The sequence below is a fragment of the Triturus cristatus genome, chromosome 2_1, assembly GCF_964204655.1.
Source record: "Triturus cristatus chromosome 2_1, aTriCri1.1, whole genome shotgun sequence".
Classification (NCBI taxonomy): Eukaryota; Metazoa; Chordata; class Amphibia; order Caudata; family Salamandridae; genus Triturus; species Triturus cristatus.
Window position 1 is genome coordinate 841,455,041 of NC_140581.1, and position 18,526 is coordinate 841,473,566.

General features: G+C 45.9%; 1 protein-coding gene across 1 annotated transcript in view; it reads left to right on the forward strand.

Annotated features, from left to right (window-relative positions):
• Positions 1 to 18,526, forward strand: part of TUT7 (terminal uridylyl transferase 7) — a 1,376,479-nt gene that overhangs the window by 793,367 nt on the left and 564,586 nt on the right. The window contains exon 14 of the mRNA XM_085632922.1: positions 9 to 95. Coding sequence (XP_085489048.1) covers positions 9 to 95 — 87 coding nt within the window. The remainder of the gene's footprint in view (positions 1 to 8; positions 96 to 18,526) is intronic.

An 18,526-nucleotide genomic window follows, 5' to 3' on the forward strand; every position in this document is an offset into this window, starting at 1 on the left:
TTCAACAGATGATTTCGCTCCTGATGCCCTAGAGGATCAAGCTCGAGAATATATTAGACAGAACTTGGAAAATTTCATCAAGCAGGCTTTTCAAGGTAATGCCAAAAGTATGATTTTTGTGTTGAAATATTTGAGTCACAAGAGTAGCAGTCAGTCAGAATTGAACCTCTCGGTTGTACTGAATCACAATCGTTGATCAGAACAGAAATAAAATGTTTAACTCCATAGCTGTTGAGGCTTTTCCTCCCGCAGAGCTGAGCCCTTTGTTTGATGATTGGGGCCGTCAAACGTTTTTTCCACACAAGCTACCTAGACCAAATTTCTACGCCCTCCCCCCTCACACACACACACTTTGGGAATTCTGAATTACCTTATTAATTTGTGGATTCCCATAGGTGCTACTGAGAAAACAGACAAAAATATAGCAATATGTTATTTTTGTTGGAAAAATGCGGTGCAAGAAAACATTTTGTTTTTTTCCTGCAAATGGTTTCAACAAAAGGTTTGATGTACTAAGAATACCAAAGTTAATTTTCCAGGCCCAGCTGCAGAAGTGGGGTACAGTTTTTATTGTGACAAATGTTAGATGGTAGGAATTTTGTGGTCCCCGCAGATTCCATAAGTTCCCCTCACAGAAATGTGAGTAAAGTAATTCATGCTTTTAGACAAAGTTTGAGGTTTGCTTTGCATTCTCTGTAAGAAAACGCAGTTAAATACATGGATTATCACCCTGGACTTCCCTGGGTGTCTAATTTTGAGAAATGTCATTGTTTAGCAGGTTTCCCAGGGTGGCACCTGGAACCGGGCCCAACTACCCACATCACCAAATTTGGTTGATTCCGATGGGAAAAATTTGAAATCTGTGTGTTGCGTTTTACCTCCAAGTCCAGCAAGTGGAAGTGAGCATACTGTTTTTATCGAGAGAAGTGTGGGAACACTGTAATAGGTGATTTGTGGATCCACTCAGATTCTTGAAGTTTCCATCTCAGAAATGAGGAAAATTTGCAATTTTAGCCAAAGTTTGAGGTTTGCACAGCATTTTAGGTAGGAACATTTTGAGAGATCCACACAAGTCACCCCATTCTGGACTCCCTGACTGTCTAGTTTTCAGAAATGTGTTTAGTAGGGTTCCTTGGTTGACAGCAAACCCAGAGCCTGAATAGTGCACTCATTCAGCATGGCATGTGAGAGAAAATTGGGATTTACTCTCCCTCTGCTAGACCATATGTCAGAACTACGCCCAAAAGAATCCAAATGTCCTCTTGCTTGCCATGGGGTGCAGTAGGCCAGGCAGGCAGAAAGACTGTTGGGGCTTTAAGGTTGGGGGAGGATAGGTCAGGAACCTGGGTGGTGTGTGTGTGTGTGTGTGTATGTGGGTATGTATGTGTGTGTGTGTATGTATATATATATATATATATATATATATATATATATATATATACACACACACACATATATAGATATATATATTCACGTAAGGTAATTATATATTACGTTCTGTAAAAAAATACAAATTCACTGGAAAAAAACTAAGGTTACTGGGACATTATAGTTAGGCTCACATTGTGCCCACACAAAATCATAGAAATTCAGCAGTTGTAGTTATTCTTATAGTTATACATATGTTAAGAAACTAGAACTTGTGGCCTAAAGTTACTTAACGGCACAGGTTATCGTTTATTCTGATAAGTATGACTATTAGTATAACTGCTGAATTTCTATAGCTTTGTGTAGGTAAAACTTGAACCTAACGATAAGTCCCTGTAACATTATTATTATTTTTTTTATTTGTATTTTTTTAATGTAAAGTAATATATAATTGCTGTACGCTAATACCACCACCACAGCACACGACTGGGGTTGGCTGCAGGGCTTGGCCTTGTGCAGCTAGGGATTGGCCATCGTACCTGGCCTGCAGCCATGCTGTTCAGCCAACTTCTCTGCATGCACCTGCTTTGCTGATCCACAAAATCGGCCCCCCAAAAAATATTTTAGGCAATTTCTAGCCTATGAGGGCTCCCTCAGGGGGTCAGGATACTTGCATCCTGACCCCTTATGTGTTTTCACACTTTACTCTTTTCCTCACACGCGCCAAGCGACAAAGGAAATGGCGGTCGCAACATTCCTGTCAGGGTGTGGCTAGCCAATCAGGGCCTTGAATTTTGCACGGGTCTGCAGATCCCCTGTGAGTGGATCCGTGAATAATTTGCGTCCCTAGATATACAAATGTATTTTTCCTGTAATATCTCTAAAACTACAGAACCGATTTACACCAAATAAAAAGCGCTATTTCTGGACCAAGATCTGTCTTTCTGCCAAATCTGGTGTAATTCTGTTCAGCGGTTTGGGCTTTAGCCGTGTTTAAAAACTACAAAATCCCCATAGAAGGGATAAAAGCGTTTTGGGGGACACCTTTTTTTTTTTTTTTTGCTCGCTTCACAAATCACACTGAAACTTTCCATGCTGCAGGAGAACTAGTTTTAAACATTTGTTTGAAGATTCGTCAAATGGCACCAAAGTTAGTAGCCAAACAAAAATCATTTTGTCTATGGGAAAAGTCGCTCCTTGTTGGAAAAGGAAGGACAGTCTTTCATGTTTTTTTACAACACATTTTATTAGCATTAATCATAACGTACAGAAAACAGCATATGATTTTCATATATGAACAGTCCACAGTCACATAGTTTGTGATGGCATCAGCATCTATACTGATCAATGTTCTTTATCATCAATTACCATCATCTTCACCATCTCTATTGACATAAGGTAGTGGTCTAACAGCTCTTAACAACTTCCTAAGCATAAACTTATGTGGATGTGTAATGGTGTACAGATTCCTTACATTTGTTAAGGAATGCAGTTGAACATGCGTAGAATATTTATGCATGTGTATTTATTAACGTGTATGCTTGTATTTAATCTCATGTTGACTTGGAGTGGTGGCGATGTGCCACCATATCTGTGCAGGAAGCTATTCGTGCTGTTATGTGCACAAAAATAACAATTAGTTACCTACACTGGGGTTGCCTCCACATGGCTGGGTTTTTACCTGACTGAACGTTACAATATCTCAGACTCTTTGGGTCCTACCTGCTCCTCCTGAATCATATTCCCAACCAATGTAGTCAACAACTCGTCCCATTCCTGTACCAGGTCAAGTTTTCTTATGCTCTTCCTAACCCTCTATATGCAAACAGATACTTTTTATGTGAGCCTGTTTATGCATATTTATCTCCCATTATCCCAGTGTGCAGGACCCTACTTTCTACCAGGAGAAAGCTATTAGATACTTTGCATGGATTATGGCCAGGTGCTGCTAGCTGCTCTTGTCAACAGGTTAGGAGGGAACAACTCCAGCAAACAAATCTCCAGGTTACCGAGACTTAGGCCTAACCATCATCTCATGGTGACCCCATTCCAGTAGCTCAAACACTTGGCATGACCAAATTATGTGGAAAAAAAACTACCTCTGCTATCCTTCATCTTGGGCACACTGATTCTAACAGCAGGTATATTTCACTCACCTTTCTATGCGTCAGATAAGTTCTGTCTGTTAACCTATATTGTAGGAGCTTAAAATATGTGTGCCTATATATTTTTGGTGCTTTAGTCAATATCCTCCCGCAGTCTCCCTCAGTAATTTCAGAGCATATATCTGCTCTCCACTTACTCCTTAATTTCTCAAGGGAGTCCTCTGGTCCTTGCCGCAGTGTCCAATAAAGCAAAGTCATAGCTTAACGCCCTCTTCCTTGTGTGCGCATTTGTTTTTTATTGAAGTTTTAGTGCATATTTCTGAAGTGTCATGCATTTTGGGTCTTGCCTGCCAAGTCCTTTTATTGAGCGGAGTCATTTGAAGTGCGCACCCACCTTCACCCAACTACACCCACCCAAGCCACCAACCACCACATGGGTATATCTCAATTTAGAACTAAATCCCAGAAGGGTTCTTGGACCAGTGCAAATATTGGGGATAGTGGGGCGCCCTGACTGTTCCCCAATTCGGTCACATATTAGGCTAAAATATCATGACCTGTTCTGACGCTAGCACTAGGGCTGGTGTACAGTAAGGATACCCATCTCATGGCTAAACCACTTAAACGTGACTTTTGAATTCATTGTATCCCGTTTTCTACACATCTAATACACTTCTATAGCAGTGTGTGGGAGAGATAAAGCTGTGCACAATAAATTATATACTTTATAAATATTATGGTTGGTATTTCTGCCCAGAACAAATTCATTGTGTTCCACATGGCCCATTTGTGGCAGTAAAAAGATATGTCTGCTTGCTAGAACCTTTTAAGTCTTTTGTAATCGATACCAGTCGATGGGTTGCCCTATCTTGTGCGCCTTTGCTGTGTTTTGGCAGTATCACAATCAGCGCCTCAAATGTTAGGGAGGTAGCGAGTCCCCTTTTAAGACTATTGAGCGTAATGCAGCAAGCTTGGGCGCTAAACAGTCTTAAAATATAGGATAAAATTCCACCAAAACCCTTTGTTTTCACTTTTGCCATTTCTTTTGTTGCAGTTTTGATTTGAGATGTCTTGATTGGGGCGATAGTGATGTTAGCTTCATACCCACAAGTAATCCTCTACATCATGGTTGTGATTTGTGTATAAATAGGTAGAGAAATCGGGGAAGACTTGATTATTGTCCTCTTGAGAGCACACCGGTTCTCTAGTCGTCATGTGGCTGCTGCCTATTGGGTCTTTCCAGCACTTTTTTCACTCCTAAAACAGTCTTTATTGTCCCCATTTGACTACTTTGAAGGCCTCCTATTCTGTCAAAGGATCAGATGCCGACAGGCATTCTGCTTAAAATAGTGATCTATTTCATCCCTAATCGTGCTATAAAACATGGTATCTTTAAGTGCACTAGTCTGCAACCCCCAATTAAGTATAATCGCTAGAAGCCTTCCCCATCTACGTGTAAGCATTAATGGGTTATGGTATGAAATTTTCTTGCAAAAGATTTTAACATTTAGCAGCTTGGGCCGCAGGCCTGCATTGCAAAGTATACCATCTAGTGTAACATGGAGATAATGGAGTCGGGAGTAGAACAAGTATTCATTGCTAATCTGTGTCTCATAAATCGAATGAGTCCCACTTGCCTTTCTCTTAGTATTTATCAACCTACCGCCTTGATCGGCATTTGAGCCAGTTGGTTCAACGAATGATGACTAGGCTGATCTCTGTTTGGAGCATAGGTACTGATTTCATACTTTTCATTATTCAGATGAATCTGAAGTAAGGGACACTTTATGTATCAGTGCTTACATGCAGCTTACTTAAGCAAATTCCTATACTAGTAGATCTATATTCCCCCTGCCTTGTGCTGAACCTACACACATTCTTCACTCGGTCTGTGTTCTGCTATAGGGACTGAGTGAAAGAGGCCCACATACTTCAAGCGTTGGTGCTTTGAGATAGTGGCACTGTGGTGCCCTTTCTGTCATCTCTCTAAAGATATTCTGAAAGATACTTGCGCCTGCAGATTCCTTACCTTTTCAATATACCCAGGCTACAGACTGTAACCAGAATTTTTGTAATCACTGTCCTGTGCCAGTGGGTAACATTGGCTCTGTTTCAGCATTGGTTAGTTCCCAGACATGACATCACTGGAGTCATTAATCGCCACCCAAAGATCCTTGCATCACTTTCTGCACCCTTTGATGCAGATCAGGAATTGCTCTCCATTAGTGTGGCTCAATGAGTGGAGAAGTGTGGCTCAATGATTAGAGCGGCAGACCCTGATGCAGAGGTCTAGCCCGGGGCCAGGGTTCAATTCCCCGCCTCGGTGGGTCTTAGGCTCAAAATTTCCACGGACCTGATAATTCTCGCCTCTGTGCCTATTCCAATCATGGAGTCCCACTCTGCAACTCTGGGCAATAGCTTGCTTAATCTCCACAACGGCCCCCACAACGCTAAGGATGCCTGGCCTCCACCTTGGGGGTGCCCAGGAGTGGACGCCTCACAGGGAAAGCCAGGATGGGTTCCACAGCGGTATTCGTACAAGCGCCTTGAGACCCTTGCGGGTGAGTAGTGCGCTATACATGTATCAAATTTACATTTACATTTTTTGTTTACACAAAATTCCTTCCTATTTTACAGTGCTATGGAAATGTCCAGTTTTAGATCTTCATATCAGACCTACATTTGCTCCGCTTGTGGTGCTTAGTGCTGAAGCACAACTGCTACTAGATATCCAAGTAGTGCTGCCTCAGGCACACAAAAGCCATCAAGGAGTGGGATGCAAATTTGGTTATAGCACTCCATAAACTCTGGCCTCTGTACAGTTCGCACTTCAGATCTAAGTCAAAGTGTCATTCATCGCCCTCTTCTAAGGGCAAGAAGAAGAAAGATAGGAAGAGACGCAAGGGAGAGAGCACCACATTAAATGGTCTCACTCCAGAGGTGGGTCTCTTCAATGCTCTTCTCTGCCCATAGACTTCTCCTCTGAGTTGGGATTATTGGAAATTACCTTGGCTGAAGAATATGGCCGGCCCCAGTGTCTGTTCTTGTCCTGGTAATGGATGTCCTCCCAGCATATTTAGAATTCCCGCTGCATAGCGCCAACATGCCTCAGTACTTTGCCTTTACAAAGGCAATACTACCACTGTTCAGAAATGTATTGGTTCCCTCTTAATGGGCGTGTGGACCCATGGATCCAGTGGGCTCGCCGGCTAGGACACTGCGAACAGGTACTTCCCCTGCACCAGTGTGACCCCACACGTCCCCCACAAGGTAAGCTCAAAGCACCAGCTGGATCCAGGCAATGGCAGATGGCTCCCCTAGTAGTCCATCTACTGACCCCTTGCAATGATAGAAGCCATATAAAATCTTTTGACTGTGATTCCCGTGGAACCAGTCATGACAGCCTAGGGCAAGCCCTATTCTGCTCCAGCAGTGAATAGGCTAACAACTCGCTGCTATAGACTGGCATGAGAGGACCTGGAGTTCCTTTCCACCCATCCCTCACCAGTAAGCCTGTTAGTACCACTTTCCTAGAGGGTGTCCATAAAGCTGGAAATAATAGGGAAGAAAGTTTTCTCTGTATGAATGCCACCTGTTCATTGGCCAGATACACCTATGTGCTGTGGAAGATGCTGCAGATGGTGGTACTGAGCCACTTAAAGGATAACCACATGGAGGTAGTCCCGGACAGACCATATGCTGTCAAGCAGATTCTCATAGCAGGTCTGGTCACTGTGAATTGAGAGGCCAGGCCATGGGATTCTTTTTGGCTCTGAGGAGGCATGTCTGGCTTCATTCAGTGGCTTTCTCTGGGGATGCCCAGACAAATCTGAAAGATATACCCTTTGATGGGTTTCTCCTCTTTAGCAGAAAGGCTGACTGCCCTCAAAAGATTTCCGACGGGGTGACCCATGGTTCGTTTGCTTGATCTGGCATCTCCGAACCAAGACTTCCACCAACAATACTGCAAGATTCGTGGTTACTCCAAAGGGCTATGATTTGGCCAGCACCAACTCTCCCAGCCCAACTAAGAGCCAAACCTGGTTCTACGACGGCAATTCAGGGGCCATGACAAATCCAAGGGCAGGCATGCCCAGTAGCTCTTATTCTACTCCTCCTTGCACCACTTGGGAAGCTACTTTAGTTTCCCTTTGAAGAAAGCTTTACAAACGGTGGAAGGAAGGGTGTCTTCCCATCTGAAGGACATTTTGATGTATCTTGAGTCTTGCAGGTATTATACAGGGAATGAAGACCCTCCCAGACCCCATTCGCCACATTCCTCAACTCAATCCCTTTGATTGGAATACTACATTCTCACTCTCCATGAGGAGATCGTGACATTTCTGCTGAAGGGGGCAGTGGAGTTAGTCCCAGAGCAGGAATTTGGGCAAGGATATTAAAACCAGTACATCCTTTTTTCCAAGAAGAATAGAGGTCTGTCCAATTCTGGACCCCAGGATCTTAAATTCCTTCCTTTGCAGTGAGAAATTCAAAATGCTGTCACTAGCCCAGGTGCTTCTGGGACCGGAATTGGAAGACTGGCTAGTGTTCGACTTGCAGGATTGGTATTTCTACATACAATACTGCAGCCACACAGGAGCTGCTGAATTCCGTACTAACCTCCACTTATTACCAGTTTGCAGTCCTCCCAGTTGGAGTAACATCAGCTTCCAGGGACTTCATCAAAGTGATGGGTGTGGTTGTGACACATCTGCTTAGGTCGGGAGACACTGTATGCCCAAAGCTGGACAAAATAGACCCCCAGCTGCTGTGTTGGATGCTACCACATGCCTGCTCTTCTACTTTGCCTTTTCATCAATCTCCCCAAGTCACAACTAGAGTCCTCTTTGCATCTTCTGTTTATAGGGCCTAGTACTAGATATGATATCTGAGGCTTTTTCCCTGGAGGATTCTGCACATTCAAGATATGATTCCAGGGTTTCCGGTGGGGGGGGGGGCTTGAGTCCCAGGACTGAAGGTTCTCCACCTGCTAGGTTCCTGGCGTCCTGCATTATGTTGGCCGCTTAGCCATGCTAGAATATGAGGGCTTCCTAGGTGCCTTCTTTTGGTAGTTGTAGAAGAGAGTTGTAGAAGAGAACTTGTCATGTGGAAAATCCTTTTGCCTACCAGCAAGAGGGGCCACAGTCATGATGGATGCCTCTATAGAGGGGAGCACCTCTGAAGGATATGGAGATTACAGGCCCATGGTCTCCAAACACTAGCAGGTCACCTGGCCTTCCTGCCTTTCCTGTGTGGCTGATCTCTCCAGATCCTGACAGACAAATGACTGCGATGCAATATGTGAACAAGCACTGAAATATGGGGTCTCATTTTCTCTGCTGAGAATCTCTGATAGTTTGGGTCTGGGCTCAAGGACAGGGCATCTGGCTGTTTGCCACTCATCCAGCAAGCTCCCTGAACTTGCGAGCCGACAGTCAACCTGCTGACAATTGGGGGAGTCTTCACCAACAGGTGGTTCAGAGACTCTTTGCCCTGTGGGGCTCCCCTAAGGTGGGTATTTTTGCCACTCACGAGTGCATATTGACCTCCAGTTTCAATTGCAGGGAGTCTTGAGGGATGCATTTTGGTAGACATACTTTCCACTTCACTAGTCATTTCCCCTCATATCATATGCGCCAAGACCAGGCACAAGTCATTCCTTGCATCCCTGTTTGGCTGAAAAGCATGTGGTATGCACACCTCCTGAAAATCTCCCTGTGTCTCCCACCCCCACACTTCAGCTTTTGCTAAGAGCAGACCTCCTCTCACAGTCACAGGGGTAGGTTCTTCATTCCAGTCTACAGATCCTCTCCCTTTATTCCTGGACATTGTGCAGGGGCGCAATTGTTTTTGCTGTTATCTTGTTGGCCGTTCACAAAACTGGTTCTGCCAGATGGTGAAACAGTTTTGTGATTAGGTCGGTGAATAAGTGTGTGAGCCCCTTCAAAGCTCATCTCTCCTATGTGTTGTGGTTTGCACTTTCTTTGGCCGTGCACTTAGTCAAGGGCTGTGTTGCGGTCTTATCTGTAATGCCCTGAAGTGATCTTATTATCTGGGGCTTTACTTGGGGTAGCACTCAATTTTTTTTCGGAGGACAATAAATCTGTAATCAATTTCACTAGCTGAGTAACCTCACATTTAACTGATTTGATTTCAGTCATTAATCTCCTTTTGATGGTATCAATTTTCCCATATAGTTTTTAAAAAAGAGTTTCGAAGCCTTGGTTATAGTTTGTTGTTGGTGCCTTCCCTGCCCCAGGACAAAGCTTTTTCAATTTATTTTTTTTGGTTTCGTTTTTGGTAACTGTACTTGCTGATGTTAGTCTGTTTACTCTTTTTAGCATGGGGAGAAACCAAATCAGTACTATTTGACAAAACCCGATATCGCCAGTGGTAGGGTCGAGAGACATGCCCCTTTTTTTGTGGGTTCGAGGCACAATGGACTATTTCCTCTATGCTTGTCTATATCTGGTCCACTCAGACTGGTCTCTAAGGCCACTAAATCGTCCCTAGTTCATTTTAGGGCTGCGTTTAATGCTGTTTTAGTAGATGCAAGACGCTCCTCCGCATGGATGATTTCATTATTGATTAAACCTATGGCACTTTTCAAATAATTTGTTATTGGAACACTGTTGCTTGCGGGCTTTCCACAGCCAGTGGAGGTCAGTGTAAGCTTCTGTTTACCCATTACTGCAAATGTACCCCTGATGTATTATCGCCTTTAGGTTGAAAACTTAAAAAGCTGCTCTTCTTACCGTCGCTCTCTTTTGTAAATCCAAGGGGAGTGGCCCAGCCCAGCCTCGCCAAGGGCCAGTGAGACAGAGCTTTTGAGCGCAATGTCAACCCCTCCCACTCTTCAGCTACAGCAGGAATGATGCCGGTTGCACCCTGGGAGTTGCGGTCCCACCAGGGTGTTCTATGAGCTGTCGGCAGGATAGGCGGGAGCAAAGAGGGTACCCGGGGACTGAAGTCCCACCATGGTGTTGCTGTGCAAAAGCAAGTGCCCCCAACAAGACCCTGCAGAGAGAGAGTTACGCGCCGTGTGGGGCTAGGCAGCGCTTTTAAGCACAATGTCAACGTCTCCCCCTCGTCTGCGGCAGCCGAAATGAGGCAGGATGTTCTGTGAGCTGTTGGCGGGGAGCAAAGGTGGCACCCTGGGACTAATGTCCCGCCAGTGTGTTGCTGTACGAAAACAAGTGCCCCTAACAAGCCCCTTCATCTGAGCTCCCTTGGCCTGCAGAGGGAGCTGGTTTTTTCTCTCCTGCTGAAGCCACAGTGTAGATCAGTGTTTGAACCTGTTGGCCTTCATGATGGCAGTGCTCTGTGGCAGCGGGTACCACAGTGGAGGACTGTTTGAGGCTGTGCGCACCAGCTTCTTTAGGGCTCTTGAGCTCACTTTTCAACAATATTTTAGCTGAGTTGCTGGGCCTCGTGAAAGAACACCAAAGCTTCAGCTCTGCATGGGAACACAGACACCAGCATTGAGGTTTCTGTTCATCTTCACTGTTCAGACATGTTCAGTTGCTATTACTACGCAGCATGACCAAAGGGTTGCAAGTGATGCTATAGCATTGGTCCAATAGCCCCTTGGACCTGTCACTGTGGTGCACAGTCCATTTTTATCAAACCTCAGAATTTTAGAGAAGTTTGACTGTTTGACATTCATCACTTGAATTCTAACCTCTGCATCTGACATGGAATCTTTGCGCATTCACCATTTCACTGCATACATTTTGATTGGCTCAAAGAAATTAGGCCCAAAATCACAAAGTGAAACTAGTTTATAAACTTTTTGCATAGTTGCCCACTGTACTATGTAACACCTACAGCCATTCCTGGCTTTCCATTCACCACAAAGCTTCATTACCCTCCTGTCCTTGTCCCATTTACTGACAAAGTGAGATAACCTATCTCACCAACAGAAAAAAAGAACGAAGGATTGCTGGCCCGGCCCCACCCCACCCCCTCCCTCTGGGAGTACATAAGCATACCTAGCCCAGCATTCCTCCTGTTCTGTTTTTTCTGTCTTCTGACCGAATGGGACGATGCAGGAGCTAGGGTGCTCCTGGGTAATGTACTTACGGATTTGCTGCCTTGCAGTCCTCCTGCTGGGCTTTGAATCAACGCAGGAGTTCTGGTCCATGCCAGCCAAGACGGGATGTGCGGTGTCTCTCTCCCACAGGTTCCCAGGGACTCTGCTTCCGGGTCACGCGGCCTAACTTCTGGGTGGCAGGGGGGACCGGAAGTCGGGCATTGCATTGCCGGTCTCCTATGCGGAGGCTGTATTTAGGAACTGGCTTTGGTAAGTTCCGCATGGTGGTTTTTGGCTTTCTATCATTGTTCCTTTGAGAATTTGGAGTATTCAGTGACGGGCGTGCAGCGCTGGTTTGCAGACCCGTGTTACTCGTGTATACTTCCTTTCTGGATTTGCGGGAATTTTGGGATTTCCTGTCCTGCGGTGTTTGATGGAGTCATTACGTTCCTGGAGGTGCTTCTCTGGGACCTTACCGCCTGTGATTTCTGGCACTGTTTTGTGCCTGGTGGCATCTGTTTCTTATCATGGGCAACTATTCAAGGAAGAGCTGCCATAGGGAGCGCTTCTCCTCCTCCTTCCTCTTCATCTCCTTCTCCAGCCAGGTCTAAGCGCCGCAGGGAGGGGGATGATGCACGGATAAAATGTTTGATCAAGGAGACTCTGCAGGAGATGGGGGAGGGCGGGCCCGTCCCAAGGGCTCTCTGCCGGTTCATTCCTCTCATACTTCTGATTCTGAAGAGAATTGGATGGGGAGTGTGGAGCATAAAGGAAAGTACATTGACAAGTATATGTTGCCCGAATTGCTTACACATGTCTGATCCAACATGGGCATTCCTGATGATGAAGCTCCCAGCATGTCTGGTGGTTAATTGTTGCGGCAGTTTCAAAGTTCTGCTGCAGTCAATGTGCCTGTCCATCCTTACATCCGTGAGGTCCTGAGGAGGGAATGAAAGGATACTGAGGTTTATGCTTAACTTTACTCTCTTCAGGATATTTCTAAGGAATTGCCTGACTCTATTCCGATTGATTCATTTGTGGCCAGTCTTGTGGGTCGGACTTCCTTGGCTGAGGATGCGGTGATTAAAGGTCCTGTTGATAAGAAGGTGGATGCTTCCCTTAGGAAGGTGTACTCTGGTTCTCATCTGGCTCTGAGAGCTGACATTTATGGTACTTGCGTTGCTCACCTCTCTGATTTCCGATATCAAGGCTTTGTATCAGTCGATGGATGATGCTTCCGACTGTTCTGGGCTCTTGGAGCATATCAAGAGGCAGTTGGAGTTCCTCTCTGATGTCTCCTTCGATTTGGTGAGAGCTTCTGCCCTTTCCAGTGGAGCGGGTGTGGCAGCACGCCACAATCTGGTGTTGAAGGACTGGAAAACGGACTCCGCTCAAAAGGCTTGCGCCATTCGCTTGCCTTTTCAAGGGACTATGATGGTTGGGGAGGAGTTGTAAGGGAAATTGCATAAACTGTTTAAGGAAAAAAGCACTCTTCTTCCTTTAAGCAGCCCTCTGCTGCAACTGTTTCCTCCTAGCCAAAGTGTTTTTTCCATCCTCCTCGTAGGCAGTTTTCCAGGGGCCACGGGAAGTTCTCTTCGGGTTCTGGTCGGGATATGAAGGGTAAGTCTCCCCCTCCCAAACCATGTTCCTGACTATATGGCTGCGGATCCCGGATTATTGGTCGGAGGTCCGCTGCAGTTCTTCCTGCTGGCTTGGGTGCGGTCATGTTCAGATGTGTGGGTAATGGACATTGTTCATCAGGGTCATTCCATCGAATTCTCAGAGCCTCCTCCGGATTCAGGGATTTGTCCGACTCCTTGGCTGTCCTGACTGGCCAAGAGGTCTTATCTGTCTCTGGGGGTCAAGTCTCTCTTGCAGAAAGGGGCGTTTCAGGCTGTTCCTCCTCTGGAGGTGGGGAGGGGGTTTTACTCTCTGATTTTCCTGGTTCCCAAAGTGATGGGGTTCCGGCTCGTCCTGGATTTGAAGGCTCTAAACAAGTGGGTGGTTTGTCTCCCTTTTCGGATGGAGACTCTTCAGCAGGTGATTACTTTGGTTCTTCCGGGCCATTTTCTGTGCACCCTCCATCTCCAGGACGCTTACTATCACGTCCCGATTCACCCCAGCTCTCATCGGTTCCTAAGGTTTTGCATTCAGGGCTGTTATTTTGAGTCCTGCCTTTCGGCCTGAGGTCTGCGCCGCGGGTGTTCACCAAAGTGGTGGTTCCGTTGGTGGCTTCCTTACATCTTCAGGGTATTCTGGTTTACCCTTCCCTGGACAGTTGATTGATTCATGCTCCCTCTCTGGACCAGTTGTTGGTGGATTGGGAAGTGGTGTGCTCTGCGTTGCTGGCTCATGGGTTTCTTCTGAATCCTCCCAAGGTTCAGCGGGAGCCCTCACAGGACCGGACTTTCATAGGGGTTCGCTTTTGCACCAATCTCAGTAGGGTGTTCCTGCCGGTCCCTCGAGCTGTGACCTTGGAGTCTTCTGCTCAGGAGTTCTTGGAGGGGGCTCCTTTCCGGTCCGCCTCTGGTTGCGGCTTCTGGGTCTCATTGCGGTGACTGTGTTTACGGTGGCTTGAGCTCGTTTTTACCTCCGTCCTCTGTGGTTGTATCTGTTGGCTCATTGGAATCCGTTGTCTTGCATTCTGGCCCTTCTGGTTCCGGTGTCTCCTTCGGTCCTCCCTGCCCTGGTGGACATGTCGGACCATCTTTCTTGAGGTCTGCCGCTACAGCCCTGTCCTCTGGCGGTCCTGACTACGGATAGCAGTTCTTTCGGGTGGGGGGCGACCTTGGATTTTCTGTCGCTTCAGGGTCCTTGGTCCCTTCTTTTTTTTTATTGGTCTGGTTAACATGTGTACATATATGCTGTTTCTTTACAGTACTTTTCAGTACGATACAGTCAATACAGTAAATACAATATTTAGTGAATATCCCTGGAAGATAGCAGGAGATCCCACCTCTTGTACATATCGTTTTGTTGACTACATCAATCACTTGTCTCCGAGTGTGAGTCTGATCGTGGGGTTCACAGATATGCCCACGGTAAGCATTCCATCTGCCCCATATTCGAGTCCATTTTTTGTGGCACCCTCTGTGGATGTACACCGATTTTTCAACAACCATTATACCGTCCATCCTTGGTCCATTCTTGAAGGTCGCGTTCTTCCAATTGGCGGGAGTGGACGGCGGTGTCCCGTGCTGTGATGGGTTTCTGCAGCTAGTTGTCGGGGCGCAATGTTGTGGTGCATTCCGACAACATGGTGTCGGTGGCCTACCTGACTCATCAGGGGTGTTCCTGGTTCAATTCTCTGAATGCGGTAGTGGTCCCCTTGTTTTGTTGGGCAGGGGGGCATCTGTTTGTTCTGCTCCTGCTGACCGTTATTTGACCGTCTTGTCTGCTCTCTGCATTCCTTCCACTGGCTCTGATTCCCCGTATTTTGGCTCGCCTGGGCCCGTAGTCTCGGGAGGTGGTGGTGGTAGTTCCATTTTGGCCTCGTTGGTTGTGGTTCCTCACTCTGAGGCTGTTGGCTGTGCAGGGTCCCTGGTTTCTCCCTTGCGCTCTGTCTCCCCTGCGGTCCTCTCCGATGTGGTCTCTCTGGCGGCTATCGGTGTACAAGTTGAGAGGCATGGGTGGCGATGTCGTGGGTTTCCGGAACATTTAGCGGTGGTTCTTCAACAGCCTCATAAGTCTTCTACTTTGAAGTCTTATGGGAGTCATTGGGGTAATTTTCAGCGCTGGTGTCTAGCTCTGGGTTTGTTTCCTCTGGCTTGCTCTTTCCTGGAGGTGCTGCAGTTTCTCTGGGAGGGCTTTGAGAAGCATTTGACGGTTTCCACTTTGAGAGCTCAGTGGGCCACTATTGGGCCTTCCGTTCCCCTTGGTGGGATTTGTCGGATGTTGAAGATTAGGTCTCTCGTTTATTACAGGGTTTCTCCTCGTCTCGTCCTGTGATGAGGCCTTCCTATCCATTGTGGGATCTTCCTTTGTTTCTGCGGGCTTTGGTGGCTCCTCCGTTTGAGCCTTTGTCTGAGGTGAACATCAAGTTTGTTACTTTTAAGGTGTTTTTTCTGGTGGACATTACCTCGGCTCACCACCTTGGTGAATTGGGTGCTCTGATGGCCCGGGAGCCATTTTTGCCTTTTTCGGATGATGAGGTGGTCCTTCGGCTGGATTCGTTTTTTGTCCCCAAAGTGTCTTCCCAGTTCCATCGCTCCCAGGAGTTGGTGTTGCCTGCTTTATCTTCTGCTCAGGATCGTCCGATTACCTTCCTTGGTCTTTGCTTGATGTGTGCAGGGCTTTGCATGACTATCTTGATCATACACATCCCTTTCGGAGATTGGAATCCCTTTTTGACTCTTTTGGGGTTGCCGCTCGAGGTGAGAAGGCTTCGTCTTCTTCTATTGGTCGTGGGATTAAGCAGGTCATTATGTTGGCCTAATCTCTTACGGGGTCTCCTCCGGTGGCGGTTCAGGGTCGGTCGACCTGGGGGTGGCGGCTTCCTGGGCTGAGGTTCGGGGGGTTTCCTTGTCCGAGATCTGTAGGGCAGACACTTGGGCGTCTTCTAACACCTTTGTGAGGCATTATCGGATCCAGACTTTGCGGGGGGGTGATGCTAATTTCGGTTTGGGGGTACTGCATGCTGTGTGCTCCTGACCTTCCAGTTCTGCTGTTCAATAAATCACTGGGTTTTGTTGTATTTTGTGTCCTGGTGGTTTGTTGTGGATGAATGTCGGTGGTTGCTTGGGTATTCTCACTTTGTCGATGAATGGGACGAGGATAGGAGGGACCTGGGGGTAATGTCCTATTACTTACTGGTAATCTTCATTACTCCTGATCCTGTTGTCCTTGTCTTATTCATTACTACCCTACCGGACTTGCTGGCCTTCATCTGGGGCTTAGTATTTCAGGAAGAATGCTGGGATAGGAATGCTTATGTACTCCCAGAGGGAGTGGGTGGGGTAGGGCTAGCATTCCTTCGTTCTTTTTTTTCTGTCGGTGAGATAGTTTATCTCACTTTGTCAATGAATGGGACGAGGACAATAGGTCCAGGAGTAATGAAGATTATCAGTAAGTAATAAGGCAATATGGAGTAGGTTTTTTGTGTGTTTTTTACATTGTATGTTGGGTCTGAAAATCCTAAGATGCAAAGTGTTACTGGATAAAAAAACCATGCTTGCCAAAGCAGTCAAGCCTTTCATACGATCAATTGGATGCTGTGATATAAATTTTTAAAGAGTGGATTAATTTGCTTCCAATAGTGTTACTACTTTGAGAAAAAAAGCCCATCAGAGTACTATACAAGTATCTTACTTTTTCTAGACTACTGCATGGAGTTATGTCATAGGTTGCCATGACATAACTCATTATCCAGAAGCAGTGCACTGTTTTTTTAAAAATAATAGTTTCCATTTCTTTCCTCTCATGCATTTATTGCCAATAATCTTACACAGTTAATATGTGTTCCCATTGTGCCTTGGAAACTCCTTGAAATATTAGGAAGTGAATGACAGTGACTCCATGGAGCTAGGTAGTGCACAGTTGTCCTGTCGGACTATGCATTAGAATTATGAGTCCGTAGCAGGGAAAGCTGACTGAAGCCAAACTACCTGATGTCTGCCTTGCTTCAGAGGAATCTGTCCTAGGTCCTGTAGAGATGACCTGTCACCTGAAGAGTAGACCGTGGTCAAGAGACCTAAACACGAGACAGGCGACCTGAACAGAGGTAGGTGACAATGGGCATCTAGATGACAAACCCACTAGAAGAGTTCACAGGTAAAAGGATCCTCTAACCACAGTAACTGAAGTGACAGTACCGTAGGAAATCCTGATGCCTTGACAACACAGTCAAAGGCCTCTGGACTTTCCCTTGCTATGTGCCTGTCACACCTGCATTACTTCAAACCTCCAAATGATTTTAGACCCCCTTCGTCCATCTCCAATGCTCAGTCAATATTCCAACAGTGCTGGGCAGTTCACTAGAAAACAAATAATGGAAACAACCACCATTTACTCACCTTTAACCTCCTGATCACACAGGACTTCAATAAAGCTGCAAAAGCTTCTAGTCCGGCACCATCACTGGTAGAAATATGTCCTGCTCATAAATGCAGGAATATCCTCATTAATATCTAATTCTTAACTCAAGCTTTAAATTGTGTATCAAAGTGTTACCTGATAACGTAGACTGTGAAGCTATGGATTTTAAAGTAGAACTAGATGGTCAATATTCTTTTAATGGTATTCCACTTTATTGGCCACCTAGCCTTAAAACCCCATTCATTGACTATTTAGGTAGTCTCTTAGCCTATAAAGCTGATCACCCCGACTTTCTTATTGTAGGTAAATTACATTTTCATATGGAAAATGCCACTGACCCAGGCACAGAAGTGCTTCCTGATCAGATGGCCAGCGTAGGACTATATCAACTGGTCAAAGGTTCAACTCATGTTGCCGGTCATTGCTTAGAGGAGATTTTTTCTGATAATCCTCGTCTAAGTTGGACCAGATCTCTTCCTTTAACTTGGTCTAATCATAACGCAGTCCTCTTTTACATTTTACTGCCACAAAGGTCACACTCCAAACTCCCTAGGGAGTTATCGGACGCTGGAATAAAATAGAAGCAAATCAGCTAAACTCTTGGCTTTTAAAAACTCCTACTAACACGCTCACTGATCTGGCTTCAGCGTTACCAAACTACCACTCTTGGCTGGACTCACCAATGACAGAAGTAGCCCTGCCAAAATAGTCGGCGCCTTAAGGACGCACCCTCAGAACCTTGGTTCAGTGACACTCTCAGTGGTCAAAAACAACTCTACCGTAAACTGGAGAGGAAATGGAGACTTGAGGATAGTGCTCTCACTAAAAGCGAATATAAATTATCCCTTCAAGTGTGTAAGAACCTTATCCTTAGGGAAAAGGCTGCTTACTTTACCGAGTAAATTAGAGCAGCCAATAGATGCCCTAAAACTTTATTTACTACAGTAAATAACCTGTCCAAACTTTCAGCTCCACAGGACACCATTTG